The sequence below is a fragment of the Bos javanicus genome, chromosome 14, assembly GCF_032452875.1.
Source record: "Bos javanicus breed banteng chromosome 14, ARS-OSU_banteng_1.0, whole genome shotgun sequence".
Lineage (NCBI taxonomy): Eukaryota > Metazoa > Chordata > Mammalia > Artiodactyla > Bovidae > Bos > Bos javanicus.
This window is the reverse complement of record NC_083881.1, coordinates 7,935,512-7,959,458: the sequence shown is the minus strand read 5'-3', so window position 1 is coordinate 7,959,458 and position 23,947 is coordinate 7,935,512. Positions and strand designations below refer to the sequence as shown.

At 52.4% G+C, this 23,947-nt stretch overlaps 1 protein-coding gene across 2 annotated transcripts in view; it reads right to left on the bottom strand.

The window, feature by feature from the left end:
* NDRG1 (N-myc downstream regulated 1) overlaps positions 1-23,947 on the bottom strand; it is a 56,234-nt gene that overhangs the window by 15,823 nt on the left and 16,464 nt on the right. For both annotated transcript variants that reach the window (XM_061438540.1, XM_061438541.1), the window contains 6 exons: positions 10,448-10,553; positions 8,617-8,737; positions 4,920-4,982; positions 4,116-4,176; positions 2,620-2,706; positions 331-387 (listed from right to left, as the gene is read on the bottom strand). In XM_061438540.1, coding sequence (XP_061294524.1) covers positions 331-387; positions 2,620-2,706; positions 4,116-4,176; positions 4,920-4,982; positions 8,617-8,737; positions 10,448-10,553 — 495 coding nt within the window. The remainder of the gene's footprint in view (positions 1-330; positions 388-2,619; positions 2,707-4,115; positions 4,177-4,919; positions 4,983-8,616; positions 8,738-10,447; positions 10,554-23,947) is intronic.

Sequence of the window (23,947 nt, the reverse complement as noted above, 5' to 3'; positions counted from 1 at the left end):
GGAGGACCGAGAGAAGGAGGGCCAGGCTGCCCCGGGGAAGTCCTGGGGGAAAGCTGTGTCATTAGTCACCTGGGCTTCAGTGATGGTTCTTACCGGTGTATACGAATGCCAAAATCTCACATTTTATACTTTCAATATGTGCTGTACTTCAATAAAGCTGTTTAAAAAGACTTCTGTTGAAGGGAGAGTGAGAGAGAAGGAATGACTTGACGATTGTGAATGAGTCACGACTCGCTGTTTGGGGAGGGTCGGGGGGTCGCCCCCTCGCTCCGTGCCCTCTGTGCGGGGCAGCACACGACTGAACAACAGAACGCCAGGTCACACGCTCACCTTCCCGAAGAGGTGCGACACCACCATGTCTGGAAGGGCTTGGGTCCATCCGGAGATCTGGGAGGACAGAAGCAGGCGGGATTAGATCGCAGGCATTTGTGCAGCAGCCAGACAGGGTCAGCAAACCCCACTGCCCTGGGGCGGAGCAGTGGCATGGGCTCCCCCGCATCCAAGTCTGGGGTCACCCCATGATGGAAGGGGTCTCCAGTTACCTACGGGGCCTGGAGCCCTGGCAGACGTGGCCTGGCCCTCCATCCGTTCCTTATTCTCAGAGCCCAGGGCACAGGAGATGGGCAGAAATGTGTCTGAACAAAGATCTCACATTTTCCCAGCTTTCACCAGGCCACAGCTCACCAAGTCCTCAGCAAGGGGTGGCGGGGGGTGTGGGGTAGGGTGTTGTCTGTTGCTTCCAAACACACATTGAGTTGCTAGTCTATATAACAGGATCTGTTTATGCCCAACTATCCTTTCTATGTCATCCCCCAGATTTTCCCTCTCAAGCTAGTTTCCTGAATACTGTGACCTTCTCTTCTCTACCTGCTCCCACTGACAAAGCTAGAGTTCCATAAATGCTAGGCATATAGCAAGAACTCCGTAAGTGCTAGGCATACAGTAGGTGCTCCATAAATGCTGGGTATACAGCATTTATGGAGCTGTATATACAGCTAGGTATAAATGCTAAGTATACAGTAGGAGCTCCATAAATGTGTGTTGACCAACTTCAGTGTCAGGCAGGGACCGGAAGGGGAGAGAAGCTCTAGACCTGGGTGTTCTCCTAGCTGCGTGACCCTGGGTTTGGGGGCGTGTCACAGAGCCGCTGGACCTCAGATCTCTGATCATAACCAGGGTGCCGGGAAGCTCAGAGTCATAAGGCCAAGGCGAGGGCTACACAAGGCAACTGCTAGTGTCTGACACACACTAGACCCCCGAGAGAGAGGTCTTCTACCAGGGCTGCAGCTGAGAAGGAAAGAGACAGTGCAAACAGTAAAACCCACAAAAAGCGCTCAGGCCCACATCAGCCAATGGTCAGCGGCCCAGCCCCACGTCTGGCACAGGACAGCTACCAAGAAGCCAAACCAGCCCACTGCAATGTCACTCCCTTTGCTGGAAAACAAAATAAAAAACAGGGAGTGTGTTCCGCTCCTGAATATCATGCCGGCGGGAGGAAAGGGCTCCCGTGTCCTGGCAGAATGTTCCAGGAAGAAATGAAATATCAGAGTGGCCAGGGTGGGGTGGGAGGTGTGCGGAAGGGCACGACCCCTTCACACTCCCTGCCCCCAACAGGCACCCCAACCTTGGCAAAAACACACTTTCCAAATGAGAAGCCAGGATAACCCCGGCTTGAAAGGCTTTGTCCTGTTTCCATTGGAACAGTTTCCCTTTCTCCTTGGCAAATACTGGGGGCCTTTATGAAGAAAAACAATAATCATTTTTTAAAGATAAACAAGGAACCCAGCCAGAGCCAAGCTTCCCGAGACAGTGAGGGTCCTTCCCCGGGCAGGGATGTGCCCTGTTCTCTTTGCATTTCCTGCCCTGTGGAGCTTGGGTCCAGGCGGGCACCTGGCACCTGCTGATGGAGGTGGAGCCCGCGGTGAGCCCAGCTCGGGGGTGATCCGAGGACCCCAGAGTCCAAGGGGTCCTGTTCGGCCCCAGATCTCTCACTGCCCGGCTCTGTGCAACCCTGGACAACATTCTAACCCTGCGACCCTCAGTTTCCTCCTCCATAAGATGGTCATAACAATCCCCACTCCTGGGCTAACGGAGGATTGAATGAGGTCATGCAGATATAGCCACGGAGCGTAGAAAGAGAACCTGATAAATACTCAACACGTTAGCTAATTATTACCGGCATAAAACTAAGCGGCATAAAATCAGTACCAAACATATATATTTTTTAATTAATCCTATGTAGGGGACTGGGGTGACAGACATTTGTCTTTTGTCTTGTTCGTCTTTTTAGTCTCAGCATCTTGATATAAACCCAACATATGCTACGTCCCCGGTAGCTACATCTTAACCCAGGCTCTCCTTATCAAAGCTGGCTGGAGACCCACATCCTACTGGTATCACTGACTTGGACAGTAGTGATTTGTTGAAATCCGAATGGCGCATGGCTGAGATCATGTTCACTATTCAAAGCCAAGCAGAGGAAAGCAGCCTTCTTTGCTGGGGATAGTGGAAGGGGGTGCAAGGAGAGGTTCCTTGCAGTCTGCCCTCCAGGCAGAGTCGGGCACGCCTGCCCCTCTGCAGATTGGGATAGCCCCGGCTGACCCAGGCCCCCAGGCTCACCTTGGAGGCGGCCCAGTCCATCCAGCCTTCCGCACACGGGTTCACGTTGATGAGCACAAGGCCCTCCACCATCTCGGGGTTGTTGAGCTGCAATTCAAGGCACGAGGTGAGAGAGACAACCTGGCCACAGGAGAGACTGTGAACTTTAAAGTCAAACTGAAGACAGAGAAAAGTCCGAGAGGGTCCGTGTGGACCCCCAGAGCAGGCTGATGCTCTGGATATGCCCCCCAACTTCCAAAACTGAGGTTCCAGCATAGTAGACACTACGTGGGACTTCTGAGAGAGTACAAAGAGGAAACCATAGGAGGAGTAGAAGCACACACACTTGGCAGACCTGCCTGGGACAAGTCACTTCACCCCGCTGCCCCTCAGCTTCCCCAGCTGTGAAATGGGTACATCATACCACGGACATCATACATCAGACAAGGTAATCGGCTCTCCAGGAATCAGTAAGAATCCTCTTACTTCTCAGAGACAGAAATCTAAGATAGAGTTGAGACTATATTTTGTGGGCTCAGAGCCTAGACAGCCAAACCATTTTGTATTCGTGCTAGCATTCCTAACCTCTAGAAAGTCCGGCAAATAATAGGCCGTCAGATTACATATGGTTGAATACAATGTCTGGTCAGGATACAAAGGACCTGAGAGCCCCTGAGATGGACCCCGAGTAATGTCAGTGACATTCATCATGCTAACACGCGCATCTCTGATTAGTTAAGCATCAGTCAGGGTCCAAGACTTTCCTGACTACAAAAACTGTGCAGCTATCACAAAGAAGGGCCACAACAGAACACTCGGTGATGTGAGGCCCTGGTCATGATCAGGACGACGATAAAAGCATCTGCCTAGTGCGGCCTTTCAATGAAGGGGAAAGGGCCACTGCTGTGTGCCTGGGGGCACAGCCCTCACGTGCCCCGGGCATACAGAACTCTGGACCACACAGCCCCATGTGAACTGTGGTTCTCCCTTGGGAAATGCAATTATGGTTCATTTCTTTTTCCCTTTTGTGATTTTTTTATTTGTGGTTTTTCCAATTTTCTGCCTTAATCTTGAATTAATTTGACTTAAAACATATTTTTAAAAAATGTTTCTTTTTAACCAACAAGGACCTACTGCACAGCATATGGAACTCTGCTCAACATTATATGGCAGCCTGGACGGGAGGGGAGTTTGGGGGAGAATGGATACATGCGTATGTATGGCTGAGTCCCTTTGCTGTTCATCTGAAACTATTACAGCATTGTTAATCGGCTATACTCCAATAGGGACTTCCCGAGTGGCTCAGATGGTAAAGAATCTGCCTGCAATATGGGAAGTTCCCCTGGAGAAGGGGATGGCTACCCACTGCAATATTCTTGCCCGGAAAATCCCTGGACAGAGGAGCCTGGCGGGGGCTATAGTCCATGATATTGCAAAGAGTCACGCATGACCGAGCAACTAACACACTATATTCCAATACAAAATAAAAAGTTAAAACAAAAAACAAAAAGACTCACAGCAAAGCGAGTGAGTATGTAGGCACCTGCTCCAGTTCCCATTCCAATGATGCTCTTCAGCCTGGAAGCAGAAATAAAAATTCATATCCCAGGCAGGGGAGCCTTGCGAGGCCCTGCAGCCCTCGCCCCCTGCCCTGAGGAGCCCCGTCTCCCCCCAGCGTCTGTCCTGGGCATCCCTGGGGGTGGCTGGCAGCATGCTGCCTTACATGCCCTGGAGGAACTGCAATGCCACGCGCTCTGTGCCCTCACAGAAGACCACGACCTCGGGAAGACTCCTCTCCCCTCACTCTGCTCCTGATGGCGGCCAGGCTCGGACAGCGCCCGATGGCCACTTACGGGAAGGCCTAGTCCCTGAACTTCCTCTTCCCGCCCTTCAGCTGTATTTTGGATTCTAAAATTTGGAAGGCAAGTTGAACTGGGCAAGAACTCTGAGGTGTTATCATTACATGAAAGGCTCAAGGAAGAAGGAAATGAGCACTGAAGAAATAAGGGCCTGGAGGGAGACATGGAGGGCTCAGGTAGCCTGTTCCAGAACATCCCATGGGAAAGAAAAGGCAATAAGAGAAGAGAGGTGGGGAAAGGGTGGGTTGAGTGGCCGCCATCATGGGGTGGATCCACTCAAGAACAGCCCGACTTGCAAGCAGCACACCGGAGTAAAGAGACTGAGACATACACTGTCTGCAGAGTGTGACAAGCTGATTTCTTCCCTATCTTTAAACGTTCACCTAGATTTCAGGGGTGGGGCCAGACCAAGGCACCAGGAGAGACAGAAGCTGGAGGTCACCTTTCTCTGCAAGCTCTTACCCAAACTGCTGCAGGACTCCGGGGAGCATTTCAGCCAACTGGTCCATGGAGGGATACATGTACCTTGGGAGAGGGCACACAGAGGCGGTTAGCGAGAGCTCGGACCCCGGCAGAAATAAACAGTGCAAACTGGAACACGTTTGAAGGGCAGGGACGGTGTGACAACCTGCCTCGTGCCCCGGACTCCTCGGTCTAGTCCCTCGGTGGCCCTTATTCCAGGCACCCCCACAGTGTATCAGCCTGTTCCTCTGAGCAAGGATGCTCTCCATCCTAATCCCCCCACACCCTTGACTTTGTAAAGTGGCCCTTTACAAACTGCTTTCTATGTCCCAGGCCCCACACCGAGCATCAGATGGGCATTATAAACTCATTTGGGCTTCCCAGGTGGCTCAGTGCTAAAGAATTCCGCCTGCCAATGCAGGAGACGTAAGAGATGCAGGTTTGATCCCTGAGTCAGGAAGACCCCTGGAGTAGGAAAAGGGCAACCTGCTCCAGTATTCTTGCCTGGAAAATTCCATGGGCAGAGGAGCCTGGTGGGCTACAGTCCATGGAGTCGCAAAGAGTCAGACAGGACTGAATGGCTGAGCACAGCACATAAGCTCATTTAATCTTTACAACAAATCTCTAAGGTTGCTATGATTTCCCTCATATAAAGATTATAAATATCACTGAGGCTAAGAGAAAAGTGACTTGGTTTTATAGATGAACAGGGACTTTGAGCTCTGAGGATTTCAAAGGAGGTCCCCTGGCAGCCCTGCCAGGAAGGGTTCCTGATCTTATGGAAACCCCCTCTTAACTTCTCTCCCCAAGACATGCCTGGGACACAAGGTGGAGAACACACACCACCCTGCTGGGGTGGACACAGTGGCCTAATTCAGCTTCAAGAAAGGAGACCTGGGGGAGTTTAAGGCACAGAGACGCCTCGATTCACACATCCTCTGGGACCACAAATTTTGCTAACAGAGGGCTGGAGGAGCTCCCCTCTGTTCCAGACTGGCCCATGACAGCAGGTATGCTAGAGTGCGACGGTGTAAGGGCTCACACTGGGGAGGTTAGGGAGCCTGCTCCACCTGACACAAAGAGCCGACTCACTGGAAAAGATCCTGATGCTGGGAAAAACTGAGGGCAGGAGGAGAAGGGGGCGACAGAAGACGAGATGGTTGGACAGCATCACCGACTCGATGGACACGAGTTTGCGCAAACTCCGGGAGACAGTGGAGGACAGGGAAGCCTGGCGTGCTGCAGTCCTCGGGGTCCCAAAGAGTTAGGACTGAGCAACAACAATAGCAGGGAGTCTGCCAGCTGCCTGGGTCTGACTTCAGGGCGAGGCCGTCCCCCTTGCTAGATGCAGGAAGCAACAGAGGCTCCCATCACCAACTCCTTAGCAGGGCCTGGAAGGGGTCTCTTGCTCTCACTGTGCCCACCTTTCCAACGGGGACATGAGTGGTCCAACCCCCGGTCCCACATGGAGCTGCTTCCTTGCCTGGCTCCTTCCTCTCGAACAGCAGCAACCTTGCCCACCACGTCACGCTGAACCCAGGTTCTCCTTCCCGATATCTCCCATTTCTAGGCTGGTTCTGCCTCCCAAGAGCTGTGTGCCCACACTTACTCAGGAGGCCCCCACATGCAGGAAGCTGACTCCAGAGGCAGGAGGACCAGCCAGGGCTTCCCCGCCATCCCTGCTTTGCCAACTCAGCCTCGGGATGAAGGGCATGCACTCTGGAGGGCCGAGGAGACCCCCAACCACAGGAGGCAGACGGAAGCCAGACCCACCCCGCCCCCCACCAAGCCAAAGGCTGGAATTGCATGGTGACTTTGGGGAACAAAGACCCAGCACCTTAACCTCTAGGTCAACTGAATAAAAATTCCTGGGAGTGGAGTCAAGGTTTCAGAATATTTTTAAAATGTCCCCATCGGGAACTAAGAGCCACCAGGTCACCCTAACTCTTTTAATTTGGCTAAGCAAAGATATGCTGACAGACCTCTGTCTTCATCTGCGGCTGTATTAAGAAGTTTATAACCTGTATGTTGTATCTCTGGGTGTCCCTTCCCTTCCTCTCTGAGAAAGATGAATGATTTAGGATAAATCGGTGGATACGTGTATATGTATGGCCAACTCTCTTCACTGTCCACCTGAAACTATCACGACATTGTTGATCGGCTATACCTCGATACAAAATACATAGTTTACAATAAAATAGAATAATCTGAAATACGATGAACATATGCAGATGTATAACTGAATCACTGTGCTGTACACTAAGTCGCTCAGTCGTGTCTGACTCTCTGCGGCCGCAGGGACTGTAGCCCACCAGGCTCCTCTGGCCGTGGGATTCTCCAGGCAAGAATACTGGAGTGGGTAGCCATTCCCTTCTCCAGGGGATCTTTCCAACCCAGGAATCGAACCCGGGTCTCCTGCAATACAGACAGAATATTTACCATCTAAGCTACCAGGGAAGCCCCAACACAATACTGTAAATCGTCTATGCTTAGGTGCTCAGTCGTTTCTGACGCTTTGAGACCCCATGGACTATAGGCCACCAGGCTTCTACATCCATGGGATTTCCCAGGCAAGAATACTGGAGTGGGCTGCCACTCCCTTCTCCAGGGGATCTTGCCGAACCAGGGATCCAACCTGCGTCTCTAGCATCTCTTGCATTGGCAGGCGGATTCTTTAACACTGTGCCACCTGGGAAGTCCTGCAAATCAACTATACTCCAACAAATTGTTTCAGTAAAAAAAAAAAGGAAAGAAAAAAAAGGATAATTCAGAATAGTAACCAAAAAAGGAGATCTCTTTGTGGAGACCAAGAAGGCCTCTTCTGGGAGACTTTAAACCCAAGAACCTGCTCCCACGTTGGTTTGATCACACCATGGCAGGATTCTGCCTCTCCTGTGTGACCCTGACTGTCCAGTACATTCATTAAGCCTGGCCTCAGTCTCACAGCCAGAACTGAAAGGCCATGCCAGTCGCACACCACGGGGGAGCAGGAAGTGTAGACAACCACGAACAAGGTAGCCTGATGTTCCCAAGAGGGGATGAGCCTTAGATTCAGCAGACTGGGCTCAAACCCGATCACCCCCCTCCTCCGGTTAAACTAGTCGCACAGCCTTGAGCAAGGCAGTCAACCTCTCCATGCCTCAGTTTCTCCATCTAGAGAATGGCGCTACCAGCACTGGTTATATAAGGATTAAATGCAAATAACATTTGCAAATAAAGATGATTAAGCCTGGTCACAGGACGTATTTCACCAATATTACTTCCAACAACGCTCTTTTTCTGCCCAACTTTCTAGATCTTTCTGCTAACCATTTCATCTTGTCAAGAACCTCTCTCACTTCAGTCCTGTCTAGATCACAAACACCTATTAAAAAGTCAGCCTAAACGGGCTGCTGTGAGGCCAGGGACAGGGTGTCCAGAGGGGTGGGGGATGGGGAGTTAGTGTATGACGCTTGTGGGGCTTCAGTTTAGGCTCATAAAAAAGTCCTGGAGATGATGGTGGTGATGGCTGCACCACAGTGTCAATGTACTTAACACACTGAAAAATGGCTAAACATGGTAAATGTAAGTTATATACATTTTATTACAATAAAAAAGAAAAAAGTTAAAACCCAGCCAAGGCCTCCCCCCACTGCCTGTTTCCACCCTGCACGGCTTTCCTGCCCCTCTCCCGGGGCCCAAGGCTCCCTGCTCTTACCCCGTGGGGAAGGACGCAGCGCCGTCCTGCTGGCCGGGGGCATCCACGTGGCAGACGGCAAAGTGCTGGGTGATCTCCTGCATGTCCTCGGAGTTGAAGAGAGGGTTGTAGCAGGTTTTGTCTGGAGAAGAGGCAGGCGAGAGAGCAGAGGAAGAAGTTAGGAGGGAATGAAGTCTGCGTCCATTCTGTTTCACGCCTACACGGCAGACAGAAGGAACTTTCAAGAATGGTCACCTTTTATTTCGCACTGTCCTCTGCTGATAAAAGGCTAGAAGCCCGCGCACCACAGTGAAGGTAGCCCCACTCTCTGCAACTAGAGAAAGCCTGCACAGAGCAATGAAGACCCAGTGGAGCCAATAAATACAATTTTAAAAAAGGGACCTAGCATGGGATCTGGTACAAATGGTTATGGCTATGGGGAAGACATGTCGGAAAAGATGAGATTGATAAAAGGAATGAGAGTGAAGGACAAAATCAGTTTTCCGTGACTGACATCACTCCTAGCCTCAGGGTCTTAAGAAGCTGTGGCAAAAAAAATGTCAGTCAGGCAATCTGCTGATCAAGAATTGAGCAAACACCCAGCCTGCAACACACACTAGACTAGGAAGGCCTATAAGTTCCTTCCTAATCATCACAGTACCATTTCTGCTTTCTGAAACTGTAATGTTAAGTTGATCTTATTTCGGGCCCCCTCCATCAGTAAAAAGCCCACCTTTGGTAACACTTCCTGGTAATCATAAGAATCCACAGTCTAAACATTCACAGCAGCAGCATATGCACAATAGTCCAAACGAGGGAGCAGGGCAAATGCCCAACAGCTGGGAACAGATAAGTCATCTGTGCTGGGTCCACACCTCGGGGTCTCATTCAGAGAACAGAGTACTAATACATGGTACAATGTGGACGAATCAGAAAAAGCCAGACAGGAAGCCCACATTTTGTGTGATTCCACTGATAAAAAAACGTCCAAAGTAGGCAGATCTTAGGGACAGAAGGCAGACTGAGTGGAGGCCAGGGGTTGGAGGGCATGGGAGACTGGGTGACAGGTAAAAGGACAGGCTTCCCTGGGGACTCAGACAGTAAGAACTTGCTTGCAATGCAGGAGTCCGAGTTCAATCCCTGAGTCGGGAAGATCCCATGGAGGAGAGAATGGCTACCCACTCCAGGATCCTCGCTTGAAGAATTCCATGGACAGAGGGGATAGTCCAGGAGGTCGTAAAGAGTCAGACGTGACTGAGCAACTAACGCTTTCACTTCACTTTTCAAAACTGCTCTAAAACGGATTGTGTTGGTGGTTACGCAATCCTGTGAAAATACGAAAATCTACAGCATGCTTTCATTAAAAGCAGTCCCTGTCACACATGCTGACGGCAGAGGGCTCCTGAGCTCCCAGCCTCTCCAGGCCCCTGGGCAGTGCACTCCAGGCTTGTCCAGTCTGTAGCAAGAATTCTTCCCAGAACATCTCCAGGAAGTCCCCTGCATGTTAAGTTGCTTCAGTCGTGTCCAACTCTCTGCGACCCCGTGGACTATAGTCCGTCAGGCTCCTCTGTCCGTGAGATTCTCCAGGCAAGAATACTGGAGAGGGTTGCTATTTCCTGCTCCAGGGAATCTTCCCAACCCACGGATGGAACCTGCATCTCCTTGGTCTCCTGCGTTGGCAGGTGGGTTCTTTGTCACTAGCACCACCCATAGTGAGAGTTCTTCCCAGAACAGCTCCAGGAAGTCCCAGCAAAAGAGAAAGATCTGGATGCCCCCACAGCCGCCCTTCCTAGCTGACTGTGTCCCCCAGCCCTGGGGGGAACTGGCTCACCCAGAACTCCTCAGAACTTACGGTTCATCCCAATGTCGTGGTAGGTCAGGATGACGGGCCGGTTCCCCTTGGGGGTCCCACAAAGCGTGACGTGAATGGAGCCATGCAAAGTCTCAATGTCCTGCTCCTGGGGAGAGAATAGACAGACGGGCCTGTCATGTGGGACGTGAAGCCATGGTGTGGCTGTAATTACTGCCTGCAGACACCCAGCGCGTGCCACTGCGGTTTGCAGAAGCTTCTCATTTGGTCCTGGGCTTTGAGTGGCAGGTCTCTCTGGCTACAGAAATCACTCACAGAAGCAGAGATGGACTGGGGGTGACCACGGAAACCCACCCATCCCATCCCTTGCGGTCAGTGGTTGCCAATCTGAAGACCTTGACTCAAAAATAAAGAAATACACCCCACCCCCTCCGCACTCCTACCCAGGCCCTGTGGATGGGGTGGGCGGGAGGCCGCCGCTCACTACCGGGGACAAAAAATTAAAAAAAAAAAAAAAAGAAATACACCCCAATTCTCAGGTTCCACCTTGACAGCAGAAAAGCTCATTATCTGTGCTTTTAACAAAAACTCTCTCCCTTCTCCATCCATCTCTGTCTGAGTGATGCAAGGTCTCACAAGGCTTCCTCTTTGAAGACACCTGAAGCATCTCCTGGGCTGTACCTTGCTTCTATGAAATGGGAAGTATAATAGAGCCTCCTGGGGAGGGTGAGTGCTTTACAGGGGATGGTACTGGGTGTACCAGGCTCCCTCCTAGTACCCAGGCCTGCCCTCAGCACATGGGTCCCAGCCTTATGCCCCCCCAAAAATGAGTCCCTCATTTCCCCAGCCCTCTCTTCCTCTAAGTGCCTGCATTACAAGCGCTGGAAAAATCCACAGAGGATGCAGTATGGTCCGGCCCCCAGTGGGGGCCACAGGTCATCTGCCGGGCCCAGCCCTGGCTCTAAAGCCACCATGGGAACAATGGTTCATTGTGGGGGCTGCATTCTCCATTGTCTCTTCAGCTGACCCACATGGCGCCCTCTAAAAATAGGCCAGGCCGGGCAGTGTCCCCACTGGCTTGGGGCATCAGGGTTCAAACCCAAGCTCGGCCTTTTCCCAAGCCCTCTGAGACACTGGAGATCCATCTGTAAGACAGGAGGCAGCCACCCACCCTGGGTTCCTCAGCAGAGGAGATAACCTTGGACAGGGAAACAGAGCCAGGTGAGAGAGGGCTGTCCTGGACAGGACTCAGGGCAGAGGAGTTAATGTCCTCTTCCTTGTCGCATCTTTTCCAGTGGCATGTATCTGCTTCTTAGCCACCTCCCCAAACGGCCTGCAGATTTCCAGGGAGAAAGGGTGACTCTGCCCTCCACAGGGTCTGGCCTGGAGAAGGTGCTTAGAGATTTATGCAAAGGAGGTCAACCCAGTCAATTCTAAAGGAAATCAACCCTGAGTATTCATTGGAAGGACTGATGCTGAATCTGAAGTTCCAATACTTTGACCACCTGACGCGAACAGTTGACTCACTGGAAAAGACCCTGATGCTGGGAAAGACTGATGCTTGGAAAGGGCAGGAGGAGAAGAGGGAGACAGAGGATGAGATGGTTAGATGGAATCACCGACTCAATGGACATGGGTTTGAGCAAACTCCAGGAGCTAGTGAAGGACAGGGAAGCCTGATGTGCTGTAGTCCATGGGGTCCCAAAGAGTTGGGCATGACTGAGCGACTAAACTGAACTGAACTGTAGCCAAAGGTGGTCAGAAGATTCAGTTCTGGCTGAAATGTCAGCAGAAGTTTCTGGAGCTTTGAGGAGAAATTTTTTTTAAAGAGTCAGACTTGGCCTTTTGAGATTTTCCTTTCACCCATCTACCTGCCTACTACTTGGAACACAGATGTGATGCTTGGGGATTCAGCAGTGATCTTATGAGCATAAGGACAAAACCTCCATGCTCAGGATGACAGAGCGGGAAGCTGGAGGAAGTCTGAGACGGGTGACATTTATGGTCTGCTGTACTAGTCCTTCTGGGTCGGCACAAATGTCAAACTTTACCCTCTTTAGGGTACTGTGTGTTCGATGATACTAATTCCAATGCTACACTCACCCTGCGACCCTGGCCAAGTTACCAGACTTCTCTGAGAATTCCTTCCCTCAGCCGTAAACCAAAGTCAAGAACAAACCCATCTGCTTATGGAGATGCTCCTAAGACTAAAACCGTGGTAGGGACTGGACATTGCAATGTCTCTCTGCAGGCTAGCTGTTCCAGTTGCCTCTCCAGAGACAATTACTGTCAAGCTACAAAGACCAGCTCCCAGGGTTTAAGTCAACTGGCTGAATGATCTAGGAGAGCTCTGAGTTCTGCTGCCGCCACCTCCCTCCATAATCCGCCTGCTCAGCAGGCGCTGGGGAGACGCTGAGCACGCTGGACTCTAAGAGGATGACACACTTACCCAGGCTCCAAGTCAGCTGGCGCACTGGGCTGCCCCTCCCCTCAGTCTAGCAAGCCTCCGTCAAGGCACGGCCTGCAGATGGAAGGCACCCTTGGGAACAACAGGCAAAGAAAGCTGGTTTGGGGCTCATATGGTGCAGCATTAAGTCAAGGCTTGTTGAGGTGAGAAAGCCAGATCATGAGAACAGAGGCTCAGGAGAAAATGCCAAGGGCTGGCCCCACCATCATCTTTTTGTGAAATAAGGTACCCTTCCCCCATCTTCCCAGTCCCCTGCCTGGGCGCACAGTGGGGAAGGGTGGGCCTGGCTGAGCCACTGATCTCTCCCTGCCCATTGGGTAAGGAGCACGTGAGTTATGAAGACTGACAGGAGGGGTGCGTTGTAGAAGACACAATCGTATTTGCACAGAAGGACACCATCTGCTTCTGGGAAAGCTCTAAAAAGCCAGGTCTGGACCCTGTGCTCCTAGGACAGCCATTTCACAGAGGACAAATGCCAGTCCCGGGGGCTGAAGCCTGGCATCCAAAGGTACACAGCTGCAGGTCATTGAGTGAAGATTCTGGACAGACCCCTGGGCCTCTAAGTCTTGATCTCTGGCCCACTGGGACATCTAGAAGAGGAGATCTCACAGAGGTCATGCTCCCTCCATTACTCAGCTTTCCTCAATGTTGTCATCACATCGAGAAACAGTCAAGAAGTTACAGTCAGGAAATGATCTGCAGTGGGTGAAAGGGCGACGGCCTGGGAATTCAGTCCAAGTCTCCAAGGAGGACAGCCTCTCTTGGATTACAGAAAGAGGAAGAGGGGAAGGAGGGCCATCCATGGAGCACAGGGAGGCCCGCGGGACTTCCCTGATGGTCCAGTGGATAAGAATCTGCCTGCCAAAGCAAGGGACGAGCATTTGACCCCTAGTCTCAGAGGATCCCACATGCCAGGGGGCAGAGAAGCCCGTGTGCCAAAACTACAGAAGCCTACAAGGAAGAGCAGCCCCTGCCTGCCTCAACTGGAGAAAGCCTGCGTGCAGCAATGAAGACCTAGTGCAACCAAAAACATAGGATCAGTTCAGTTCAGCCACTCAGTCGTGTCCGAATCTTTGCTACCCCATGGACTGCAGCACGCCAGGCTTCCCTGTCCATCACCAACTCCTGGAATGTGCTCAAACTCACGTCCATCGAATTGGTGATGCCATCCAGCCAATGATACATAAAACAAAAAAGATTCTAATACATCTCTTTTCAAAAACGTTTATAGTCAAACAGAATCCTTGGAGTTGGTTCTTGGACATGAGTGTGCCTTCTCTCCAGACTGGACTCCTGAATAAAGCAACCTTTCCTTTTCAACCAACCCTTGTATCTCAAGGATTGGCTTTTGAATGGCAAGCAGCCGAACACAGGGTGCCTAACCTGTGTTCCGTTAACAGCATCACAGCAGATTTTTTAAAATTGATTTATTGCTCTGTTGCTCTCCTACTCTCCCCAATATGCAGAAGTTAGAAACAAATTAATAAAAAAATATAGCTTATGTAGTCACTAAAAAAAAAAAAAAAGATCCTAATACATCTTTAAAAAAAAATAGGAGGCATGCATGCTGAGTCTGAAGCAGTGACAGAGTGCGACAGTCATGACACCTCGGGGACAGTGCTTCTGCCCCCATTGTTACAGGTTAGAAGACTGAGCCCCTAGGAGGTCAGGCGATGGGCTGAAGATACAGGGCTAGCAGAGGCAGAGCTGACCAGCACCCGCTCTGTCCAGGACACCTATTTATTCCTCAGGACCAGGAGATGGGCGTGTACACGAGGTCAGTCTGATGGCCTGGACTGGACAGACCTGGCGAGCCGATAGGAGCCCCACCACGAGGCTGCTGCAGGCGAGGCGTTCCTGACCCCTCCACCAGGACAGTGTTCCCAGGAAACCTGGGAGGAGGGCAGAGGGGTTAAGCCTCACTTGGCGCTGACCCAGATGCGTGCCACTGCCATCTGTCACGCTCTGTCTCAGCGGCTTCCTCGGAAGTGAGGCTGGGGGCAGGCGGGGACGGAAAACGGTGGGTTGAGGATTTCCAAGCCTCTGAGTTCTGCCCACCTTCAGTCAGGGGGCAGGAAAACAAGAAGCAATTGTGTGCAAAGAAAGACATTCGTAAAAGGTCACCGTTTCCATTTTCCCTGTGAGTTGATCTGCTTTCAAGAGATGGGGGGGCGGAAATCAACTCCTCTACAGGCGGGAATCAGACCCCCTCCCCACCCCGGCAGGCCCAGCTCCACCAGACTGGGAGCTCCAGAGCAGGAGAGGGACCCCAGGAGACCCTCCAGCCCCCACCCCTCCTGCCCAGCCCCCTCCATCCCCTCCACCCCCAGGCCCTGCGGGTAACATCAGCTCATTGCCCGGAGATCCCTGGTGAGCACACAAACACAGATTCCCATGGAAACCACATCAAATCAAACCATCCAAATAACTAAAGATCCAGGTGGAAGGAATTAGAAAGAGCAAATCCACCAAGAGGGGCCAAAGGAAGTGACCCAGCCCCTGGGCGGGGGGAGCTACGAGCAGTGAGCTGAGATCTGCCGCCCCCACCAGCTCGAGGGACTGAGTCAGGCTTTGCCGTCTAACTTATCATTGTGTGACCCTAGGCAAATCCCTTACACCCTCTCTGACCTTGTCCCTTCAACAAGGATGCCAACAATACCTCTTGTAAAGGATTGTTTTGAGGGTTAAGTGAGATGATGCAGGAAAAGAGGTCAGCACAGTGTGTGACATACAGCTAGTGCTCGAGACATCAGCTCTTACAGCGCCCAAATAGACAGAGGGACCACCTTTAAGACTATCGCAGTAGTACCCTCTGACCAGTTTCTTAACATCTCCACTCTGGTCTCTTACCTGCAAAGCAAAGGTCACTTCCCACCTTAGCAAGAAAGCCCTGAGACAATGGACGGACACAATACCCCGCCTCAGGGGCTTTCCACAAAGCCTCCCCACCTGCAGCAGAAGGGGCAGGGCTGGATCAGTAAGCATCTGCCAGCTCCGATAGTCCCGGATTCTAGAATTCTAGCCAAAGAAAATAAACCAGAACTCAAAGTACTTCCACTTTCCCCACTCATCAAATTTGCAAACACTACTGCTTAGGCTGATGCCAGACCCATCTCTGCAGAGCCAGATCAAACCACTTCCTTCCTGCAGCCCCAGCACCCCAGGCCAGCAGCCCACCCAGCTCCACGCTCTGAGGGCATCAAAGCCCCTCCAAGTGAAGGACAGAGCAGGATCTCAAGAACTGCTGGCAGAATATCACATGCCTGGCCGGGCACCCATCGACCTGCCCTAAAACAGCACCCAGGCCAGAACAAACTGCCCATTTCAGGTGACATCAGCCAGGATGAGATAAGGCCCAGATGCCATCAGCTCTGGAGGCTAAGCCGTCTCCTGAGACAGCAGCCATGAGGCTATTTCTTACTGAGGACCTTTGGGCTAACTGTATGTATTTTGATTTGTGCACACACACACACACACACACAAAGTTCTTGACCACTTTGGGAAAGGAAACGAGTCGGCCCCCATTTGGCTAAAATGCTGAAGCACCAAATATTCCTCGAAAAATAACACTGGCTGCTTTGGGACACTCACAGTGAAGAAGAGCAGCCTCCTTCAACTCAACCGCCAAGAACTGCCCAGAAGGGACTCTATTCCATGAGCCTTAAGGACCAACTAAATGAACATGTAAAAGTGGACTGCCGTTAAGGCACATCGATGCTCCAGCCCTTACATCAGGTCCCTGTCCAGGGTTTAAACATAAACCCACGGGAGCACTGTTTGGATTAGCTACCTGGCCAGATCTTTTCTGATAAAAAAAATTGCAAAGGTAAACTGGAACCTAGTCCATAACACGTAGATTGGCCATTCTGGGGGTTAGTCCTGCAGTATATGTCCTGGTTGACAGAGTCGATCTGGGGCAGAGCTGGGTTCAGTGGGGCCCCTTCACAGCTCTTGGCCATGGGAAAGCCTCGGTTTCCTCATCTGTCAGGCAGGCATGAGGGTGCAAGTCTCAAAAGACTCCAACAAAAGAACCTGGGAAGGCCTGGGCCTGGCCTGGCTCATCAGAGAAGCTGAAGCCCACCGTAGGCAGGAGCGCCCATGTGAATCTGAGGTCAGGGTGTGCAGGCGAGTCCCCGGGCTGGGACGCCCATCAGCTACCCTTGAGCAAGATGCTGTCAGTCTCTGCTCCTGGCGCTGTGAGCCGTAACCCGTCAGGACCCAGAGAACATCAGCCTTTACAGTATGATGAATCTTCTAAAGGATGCCCTTCAGAAGTGACTCACACCCACGGTTTTAGAGACTGCTGGAAATCTGTGGGAAACCTTCATAAACATTGTGAGTCAACCGGATCCAGGAGCCAAATCCAAATGAATATAGTTTTATCCAAAGATCTTTTCGGAAGCAACCTTGACAAAGCATCACTTGGTACTCAGATTTAGCTCAAATATTGTGGTTCATTGGTAAGGTGGGCTTCCCTGGTGGCCCAGCGGTAAAGAATCTGCCTGCCAATGCAGGAGACACAGGTTCAGTCCCCGGGTCGGGAAGATCCCCTGGAGAAGGAAATGGCAACTCACTCCAGCATTCTTGCCTGGAGAATCCCATGGACGGAGGGACTTGGTGGGCTTCAGTCCATGGAGTCGCAGAGTCAGACACAACTCGGCGACTAAACAACAAATCGGTAAGGTGGAGTCTATCAGCAGCTTACAGCAAGAAGACTCAGAATCCGAGCCAGGGGGCCCTCTGCGTGTGCTGTCGCCTTTGAATAGGTGATCGGTCCCTACTCTTCTGTCACGGGAGTCCACGTTTCCCTCAGGTCTCAGTCCAGTGTCACCTGCTCCAAAAGCCCTTCCCGACCCCTCAGCCGAAGTCCTCACCCCATCACGGCAGCCTGCGCCATTGTCCTCCAAGCCCCGACGGTAGCCCAATTTGTCATCTTGCTCAATGGATCACAGGTGCCCCACTCCACCCCACCTCGGCTTCTAAGGACTCAGGAGGAATGGCTTCAATCCCAGCTTTATCCCCAATCCCCCTACACCGTGACCTCAGGCAAGTGACTGAATCTCTGTGCACTCAGGCTGTCCATCTGTCAGAGGCAGACAGGATTCGTGGTGAGCAGCAGGAACGCCAAACGGGCAGCTCACTCAGAACAGTGCTGAGCAATATACTCCTTTAGAACTGACTTCCCTGGAAATGGGGTCACTGCCTGTCACACTCGCCCCTGTATCCCCAGCACCGAAGATGATGTCAGGCACAAAGCAGGCGTTTGTGAAAGGGACAAAGGCAAGCACAGTCGGAAAAATGCCTCCAGCTCCCAGGAGAGCTCTGGGATCCAGTGGGAGGGCTCGGCCCAGGCTGATGACCCTCATCCTGCCTCCCCGGCCCCTTGCCCAGGCTTTCGTCCTCTGCGGTATTCAGGTCCTCACTCTGCTGATGTCCAGAGGATGTAGAACCCCCCACACCCTTCCCTAGCCACCCTCAGGTCCACCGGTGCAGACGGGTGGGCCCCACCCTTGTTCTCCGCTGTGCCTCCCACCTGTGCCAGGGGCAGAAGCCAGTGGCAGAGCTCTGCAAACAGTCACAAGTGACACAAAAGCAACGAATTATCTTCATGGGGAACAGAGAAACTACGTCTTCGAGGTTCCTCCCATGACCAAAATTTTAGAAATCTATGGCCCGCAAAGAGATCAAACCAGTCCCTCCTAAAGGAAATCAACCCTAAATATTCATTGAAAAGACTGATGCTGAAACTGAAGCTCCAATATTTTGACCATCTGATGCAAAGAGCCAACTCACTGGAAAAGACCCCGATGCTGGGAAAGACTGAGGGCAGGAGGGGAAGGCGTCGACAGAGGATGAGGTGGTTGGATGACATCACTGACTCAATGGACCTGCGTTTGAGCAAACTCCAGGAGATAGTGAAGGACAGGGAAGCCTGGCGTGCTGCACTCCATGGGCTCGCAATGAGTCAGACACCACTTAGCGACTGAACAGCAAACACAATGACCAGAGGACCCAATAATTTCACTTTTGGGTATGTATGCAAAACTGAAAGCAGAGTCATGAATGGATGCTGGACATCTGTGTTCCCAGCAGCACTAATCACGACACCCAAAGGATGGAAGCAGCCCAAATGTCCACTGGTGGGTAAAAGGATAAGCAAGATGCAGCCTGGACATAAAACAGAGCAGTAGTACTCAGGCTTAAAAAGGGATGGTGTGCTGACACTGGCTACAGTGCAGACGAAACATGAGGACGTTACGTTAAGTGAAACAAGCTAATCCTGCATGATGCCACTTATGTGAGGTACTGAGAGCAGTTAAACTCCTAGAAACAGGAAGCAGAATGCTGGCTGTCAGAGGATGCAGGGAGGGGAATGGGGAATTAGTATTTCATGGGGACAGAGTTACAGTTTTGCAAGATGAAAAGAGTTCTGGGGACTTCCCTGGTGGTTCAGGGGCTAAGACTCCACACTCAAAGCTCCCAATACAGGGGGCCTGGGCTTGATACCTGATCGGGGAACTAGACCCCGTGTCACAACTAGGAGTTTGCATGCTGCAACTAAGACCCAGCATAGCCAAAGTCCATGGGATTTTCCAGGCAAGAATACTGGATGGGTTGCCATTTCCTCCTCCAGGGGATCTTCCAAACCCAGGGATCGAACCAACATCTGCTGCATCTTAAACAAATAAATATTTAAGAAAAAAAAGATGGAAAGAGTTCTGGGGGTTGCCAAGGGGTAGGAGGTGGGGAGAGGGATGGATTGGGAGTTTAGGATGAGTAGATGTATACAATTGTGTGTATAATGGATAATCAGCAAGGTCCTACCGTATACCGTATAGGCAACTATATTCAATATCTTGAGCTAAAGCATAATAGAGAGGGAAAGAAAGTGAAAGTCACTAAGTCGTGTCTGACTCTTTGTGACCCCAAGGACGATACAGTTCATGGAATCCTCCAGGCCAGAATACTGGAGTGGGTAGCCTTTCCCTTCTCCAGGGGATCTTCCCGATCCAGGGATCAAACCCAAGTCTGATGCATTGCAGGCAGATTCTTTACCAGCTAAGTCACTAGGGAAGCCCAAGAATACTGGAGTGGGTTGCCATTTCCTCCTCCAGGGGATCGTCCTGACCGCGCGTCTCCTGCATCTCCTGTATTATAGGAGGAGTCTTCGCAGCTAAGCCATCAGAGAACCCCCACGTTACATATGTATTTCAACACAAAAAACAGTTGGAAAAACCGGGTGTGTTATTGGGCCAACACTGACTGGGAAACATCACGCCAGGTTCCTCTATACAAGCTGGAGTTTTGGTCCCCATGTGGCAGATGGGGAAACTGAGGCCTAAGGGAGGTGAAGCATCTTGCTCTGGGCCAGGCAGCCAGGAACGGGCAAACCTGGCTCTTGAATACGCCGAGTCTGGGTGACTCTGTGGCCTCGACCCTGGGGGAGACGGACATTACAAGGCTGCTGCAGGAAGGCAAAACCACAGACTTGATGGCTGCTTCCTGCGGAAGACGGGGACAGGGACAAAGGCTGACATTTCAGTGACAGAGAAAGTAGATTCGTCTCCCTGCCCAGGGCCCCGCCCAGCCCAGCCCGGAATGATCAGCCAGATCCTGGGACTGCCGCTCCAGCCCCACGGCCCTTGGAGCCCACCAGATAACCAGGGCCACGGCTGCCGTAGCTGTTGCGTCTTTCCAGTCCTTCCACCCTGGGACCCTATCTTCACAATGGTGGGAAATGGCCAGACAAGGATCCAATGTCATCCCTGTTAGCTCCCCCACCGCACAGCACTGCACAAGCGATTCCCCTCTCTCTGTCCTTCAGTTTCTCCCGCTGTAGAAGGAGGGTCTGGATGAGCTAAACCCGGGACGCCTGGAGGCAGTCTATCTACCTCCCACTGTCCCCGGTGCCCCCACATGCCCAGTGTCCTGAGACAGAGACCAGTGGACGGAGCTCTGGCCTGGGGATGGGACAGACAGAGACCTCGGCCTGTGGACCACACAGTAAGAGCACAAGCTCCCTCTCTGCTTAGACAGATTTGGGAGTGATGCCCAGTTCCACCCTCTAGCCTCAGTTTCCCCATCTGAGTGATGGGGATAATGGCACTTCTGCTTATGCTACTGTGGAGGTGTTAAGTGAGATACTGGCTGGGGAGCCCTTAGCAGAGGGCCCGGCTCACAGGAAGCATCGCTAAGCCAGTGGCATCAGGTGACGCAGAACAGGAGGCTCTCAAAGCTGGGAGAGAGAAGGCCCGGGGTCTGGTGCCACCTCCCTCTCACTGCAGGGGGACCTCTGCCAAGTGACTTCCCAGCCCCGATTCTCTTCTTAAACCAGCCCAATAAAGAGCATAACAGGAGGCCATGTCCCTCCGCTCCTTGAGGACCAAGGTCTGTGTACTGGGTGCTGAAGCAGCCAGTGAAGTGAGGGGTTCAGGTCCCCCCCACCCTCTGATGGCCTAGAAGGGCAGGGAGCTGATAGTCTGAGTCACAGTGGGAAGAGGAACCAGACACAGCGGGTGATGGTGGGGGTGGGTGACTAGCCTTTGTCCCAGGGCCTGAGTTACTCACAGCCTCCACTCCTGGCTCAAGTCTCAGACCCTAGGGAGCAGCCCCACCCATCCCAGGGCCCACTCTCTGTTCCTCTGCACAAAAGGTGGGCTGAGCCCACCAAGTGGCCTGGCTTCCAGCTCTAGAGGGGCTGCAGATTCAGCCAAGACCACCCGGCTGACGTTCCCACCTGCAATGACCCCAGAGGAGAAAGTGTGCCTGGAGGTCTGATAACGTTTCCTCCTATTCCCCAGGGACCTGTGCTGGAGGGAGCTGGTGGCTCAGGAGGTCCCCAGACTTCAGAGTCTAATGATCACCTCCACACATCCATCCATGCCTGTAACCTGCATTCTTGCAGAGAGCGTGGCCTCTGCTTCCTGAGCAGTAAACACAGCCCTGAACAGCACTGGAGTCTGAGTTACATCCAAGAGAGAGGGGAACATGAAATCCGGGGGGCCTCCTTGGCTGTGTGACTTGAAGGCACTGCTCATCTGTAGTAAGACGATAGCAGAACCCCCCTGCCCCAACCAGGGCTCTTATGAAGAGTAAGTGAACATATTTGATTAAATAAGGGCAGGGTGCTTAGAACAGTGCCTGGCACACTGCTGCTGCTGCTGCTAAGTCGCTTCAGTCGTGTCCGACTCTGTGCGACTCCACAGACGGCAGCCCACCAGGCTCCCCGTCCCTGGGATTCTCCAGGCAAGAACACTGGAGTGGGTTGCCATTTCCTTCTCCAATGCATGAAAGTGAAAAGTGAAAGTGAAGTTGCTCAGTCGTGTCCAACTCTTAGTGACCCCATGGACTGCAGCCTACCAGGCTCCTCCGTCCATGGGATTTTCCAGGCAAGAGTACTGGAGTGGGGTGCCATTGCCTGGCACACAGTTAGTACTCAAAAGCATCCATTCTTACGGTTGCGTTACAGATGGCGGGTAACAGGCTCAGAAGTTCTGAGTAACTTGCTCAAAGGCACATACCTTGAAAATGTCAGCTAGAATTAAATCCGGTTGACCTGACTCAGAAAGGGTAGGGGGAAAGATGCTTTCGTTCAGGATGCCACGATGTCTCAGCTGCAGCCTGACCGTGGCGAGTCTCACTGTCTGGGTGGCTCAGTTTCTTCATTCATAACATGGGGAGATGCCAGCCCTGGTCTGGGCGCATCCACTGCAGGGGTACCGAGAGGCTGGGACAGCAGCGATGCTGTAAACCCAGGCTGATGAGTCAGGGAGGCGCTCCTGAAGGATGCGAGGGTGTCTCTAGACTCAGCTGCTTTTAACCACAAACTCCTAGGGTGGAAACGACCTGTCCCGGCCCAAGCTGTCCCTGTGGCCTGCCCCAGACACCCGTTGACAGCGAGAGAGGCTCGAGGGCCCCAGGCTGGAAGGACCTCCCTCGGGCAGGGAGCTTCCCTGCCAGCTCACGGAGCCCCCTTCAAGCCAAGCCGGTGCCCCTCTGAAGTAAATGGACATGGTGGCTGCTAACCGTTGCTCAGGCCTCCTGCTCACGGCCCTGACACAGACGCTACCAGGAGGCTGTGAAAGCAGGTTTCACGGTCAAATTGCAAAGAGCACAGTACTAGCTGTGCCACCACGGACCAGGCACACCTAACCTCTGAGCCTCAGCTTCCTAAACTTGAAGAATGAAGACAGTGACCCGGGCTGTCTAAAGCTATTGGGGTTCAGTGGGGTGTGCCTGCGGAGATCAGGGGCCACGTCTGCCTGGGTGTCAGGGCCTGGTGCACAATGATAGTGCAATTGGTGTGTTCTGAACAGGCAATATAACACAGTGGGATGTGTTGACCTCAGAGGACAAATGGCTGAACAGAAACCAACACCTCGGATTCCCCAGGGTTTCCCGGGGCCCGGGGTCAGGGTGGGCTGCAGGAACAGCCAGGATGACCTGTAAACACACTAAAGCCCATGCACCTCGCCTGTGCTCTTTGCATTCGCCTCCCTGACTTCACACCAGCCAGTGTTTCCAACCCCACTCCCTCTTTCCCCTTCCTTCCAAAGACAATGCCAAGATACACAGCCTCTGACGGATGGCAGGCCAATCACTGAAATACAAGATTCAGGAGGACCAGTTGCTCTTTGTGGGGAGGAAGGAGCTGAACGGTATGATGGAGTTGCAGGACTCAGGATGGGGCGGAAGCCGGGGTACCCATGTGATGGGCAAGCAGAGGGCCAGGTGAGCATGCCAGCCTACGCCCGGCCTGTATGAGGCCCTGTCTTCTCCGGGAAGCCCACGTGACCTGGATGTGCTCAGGCTTCTGGCCCCACCCCCCAGGGCCCGGCACAGTGTGGGGGCCCACACAGCTTTGGAATAAGGAGTCCAAGACTCACATTCCCTGAGATTCTGACCCACCCCTCAGCCAAAAGAGGTCAATCCCCTCTCCTGAAAGCCTGTTCCTGGACAAACCTCCAGAGGCACCCCCCCAATCTTGCTCCCATGCCAAACCGGAGCAAAGAGGAAGCCGGAAGACCACAGAGAAGCTGGTTTCACTTTCCCATGTGGAGCCAAGAACATCAAAC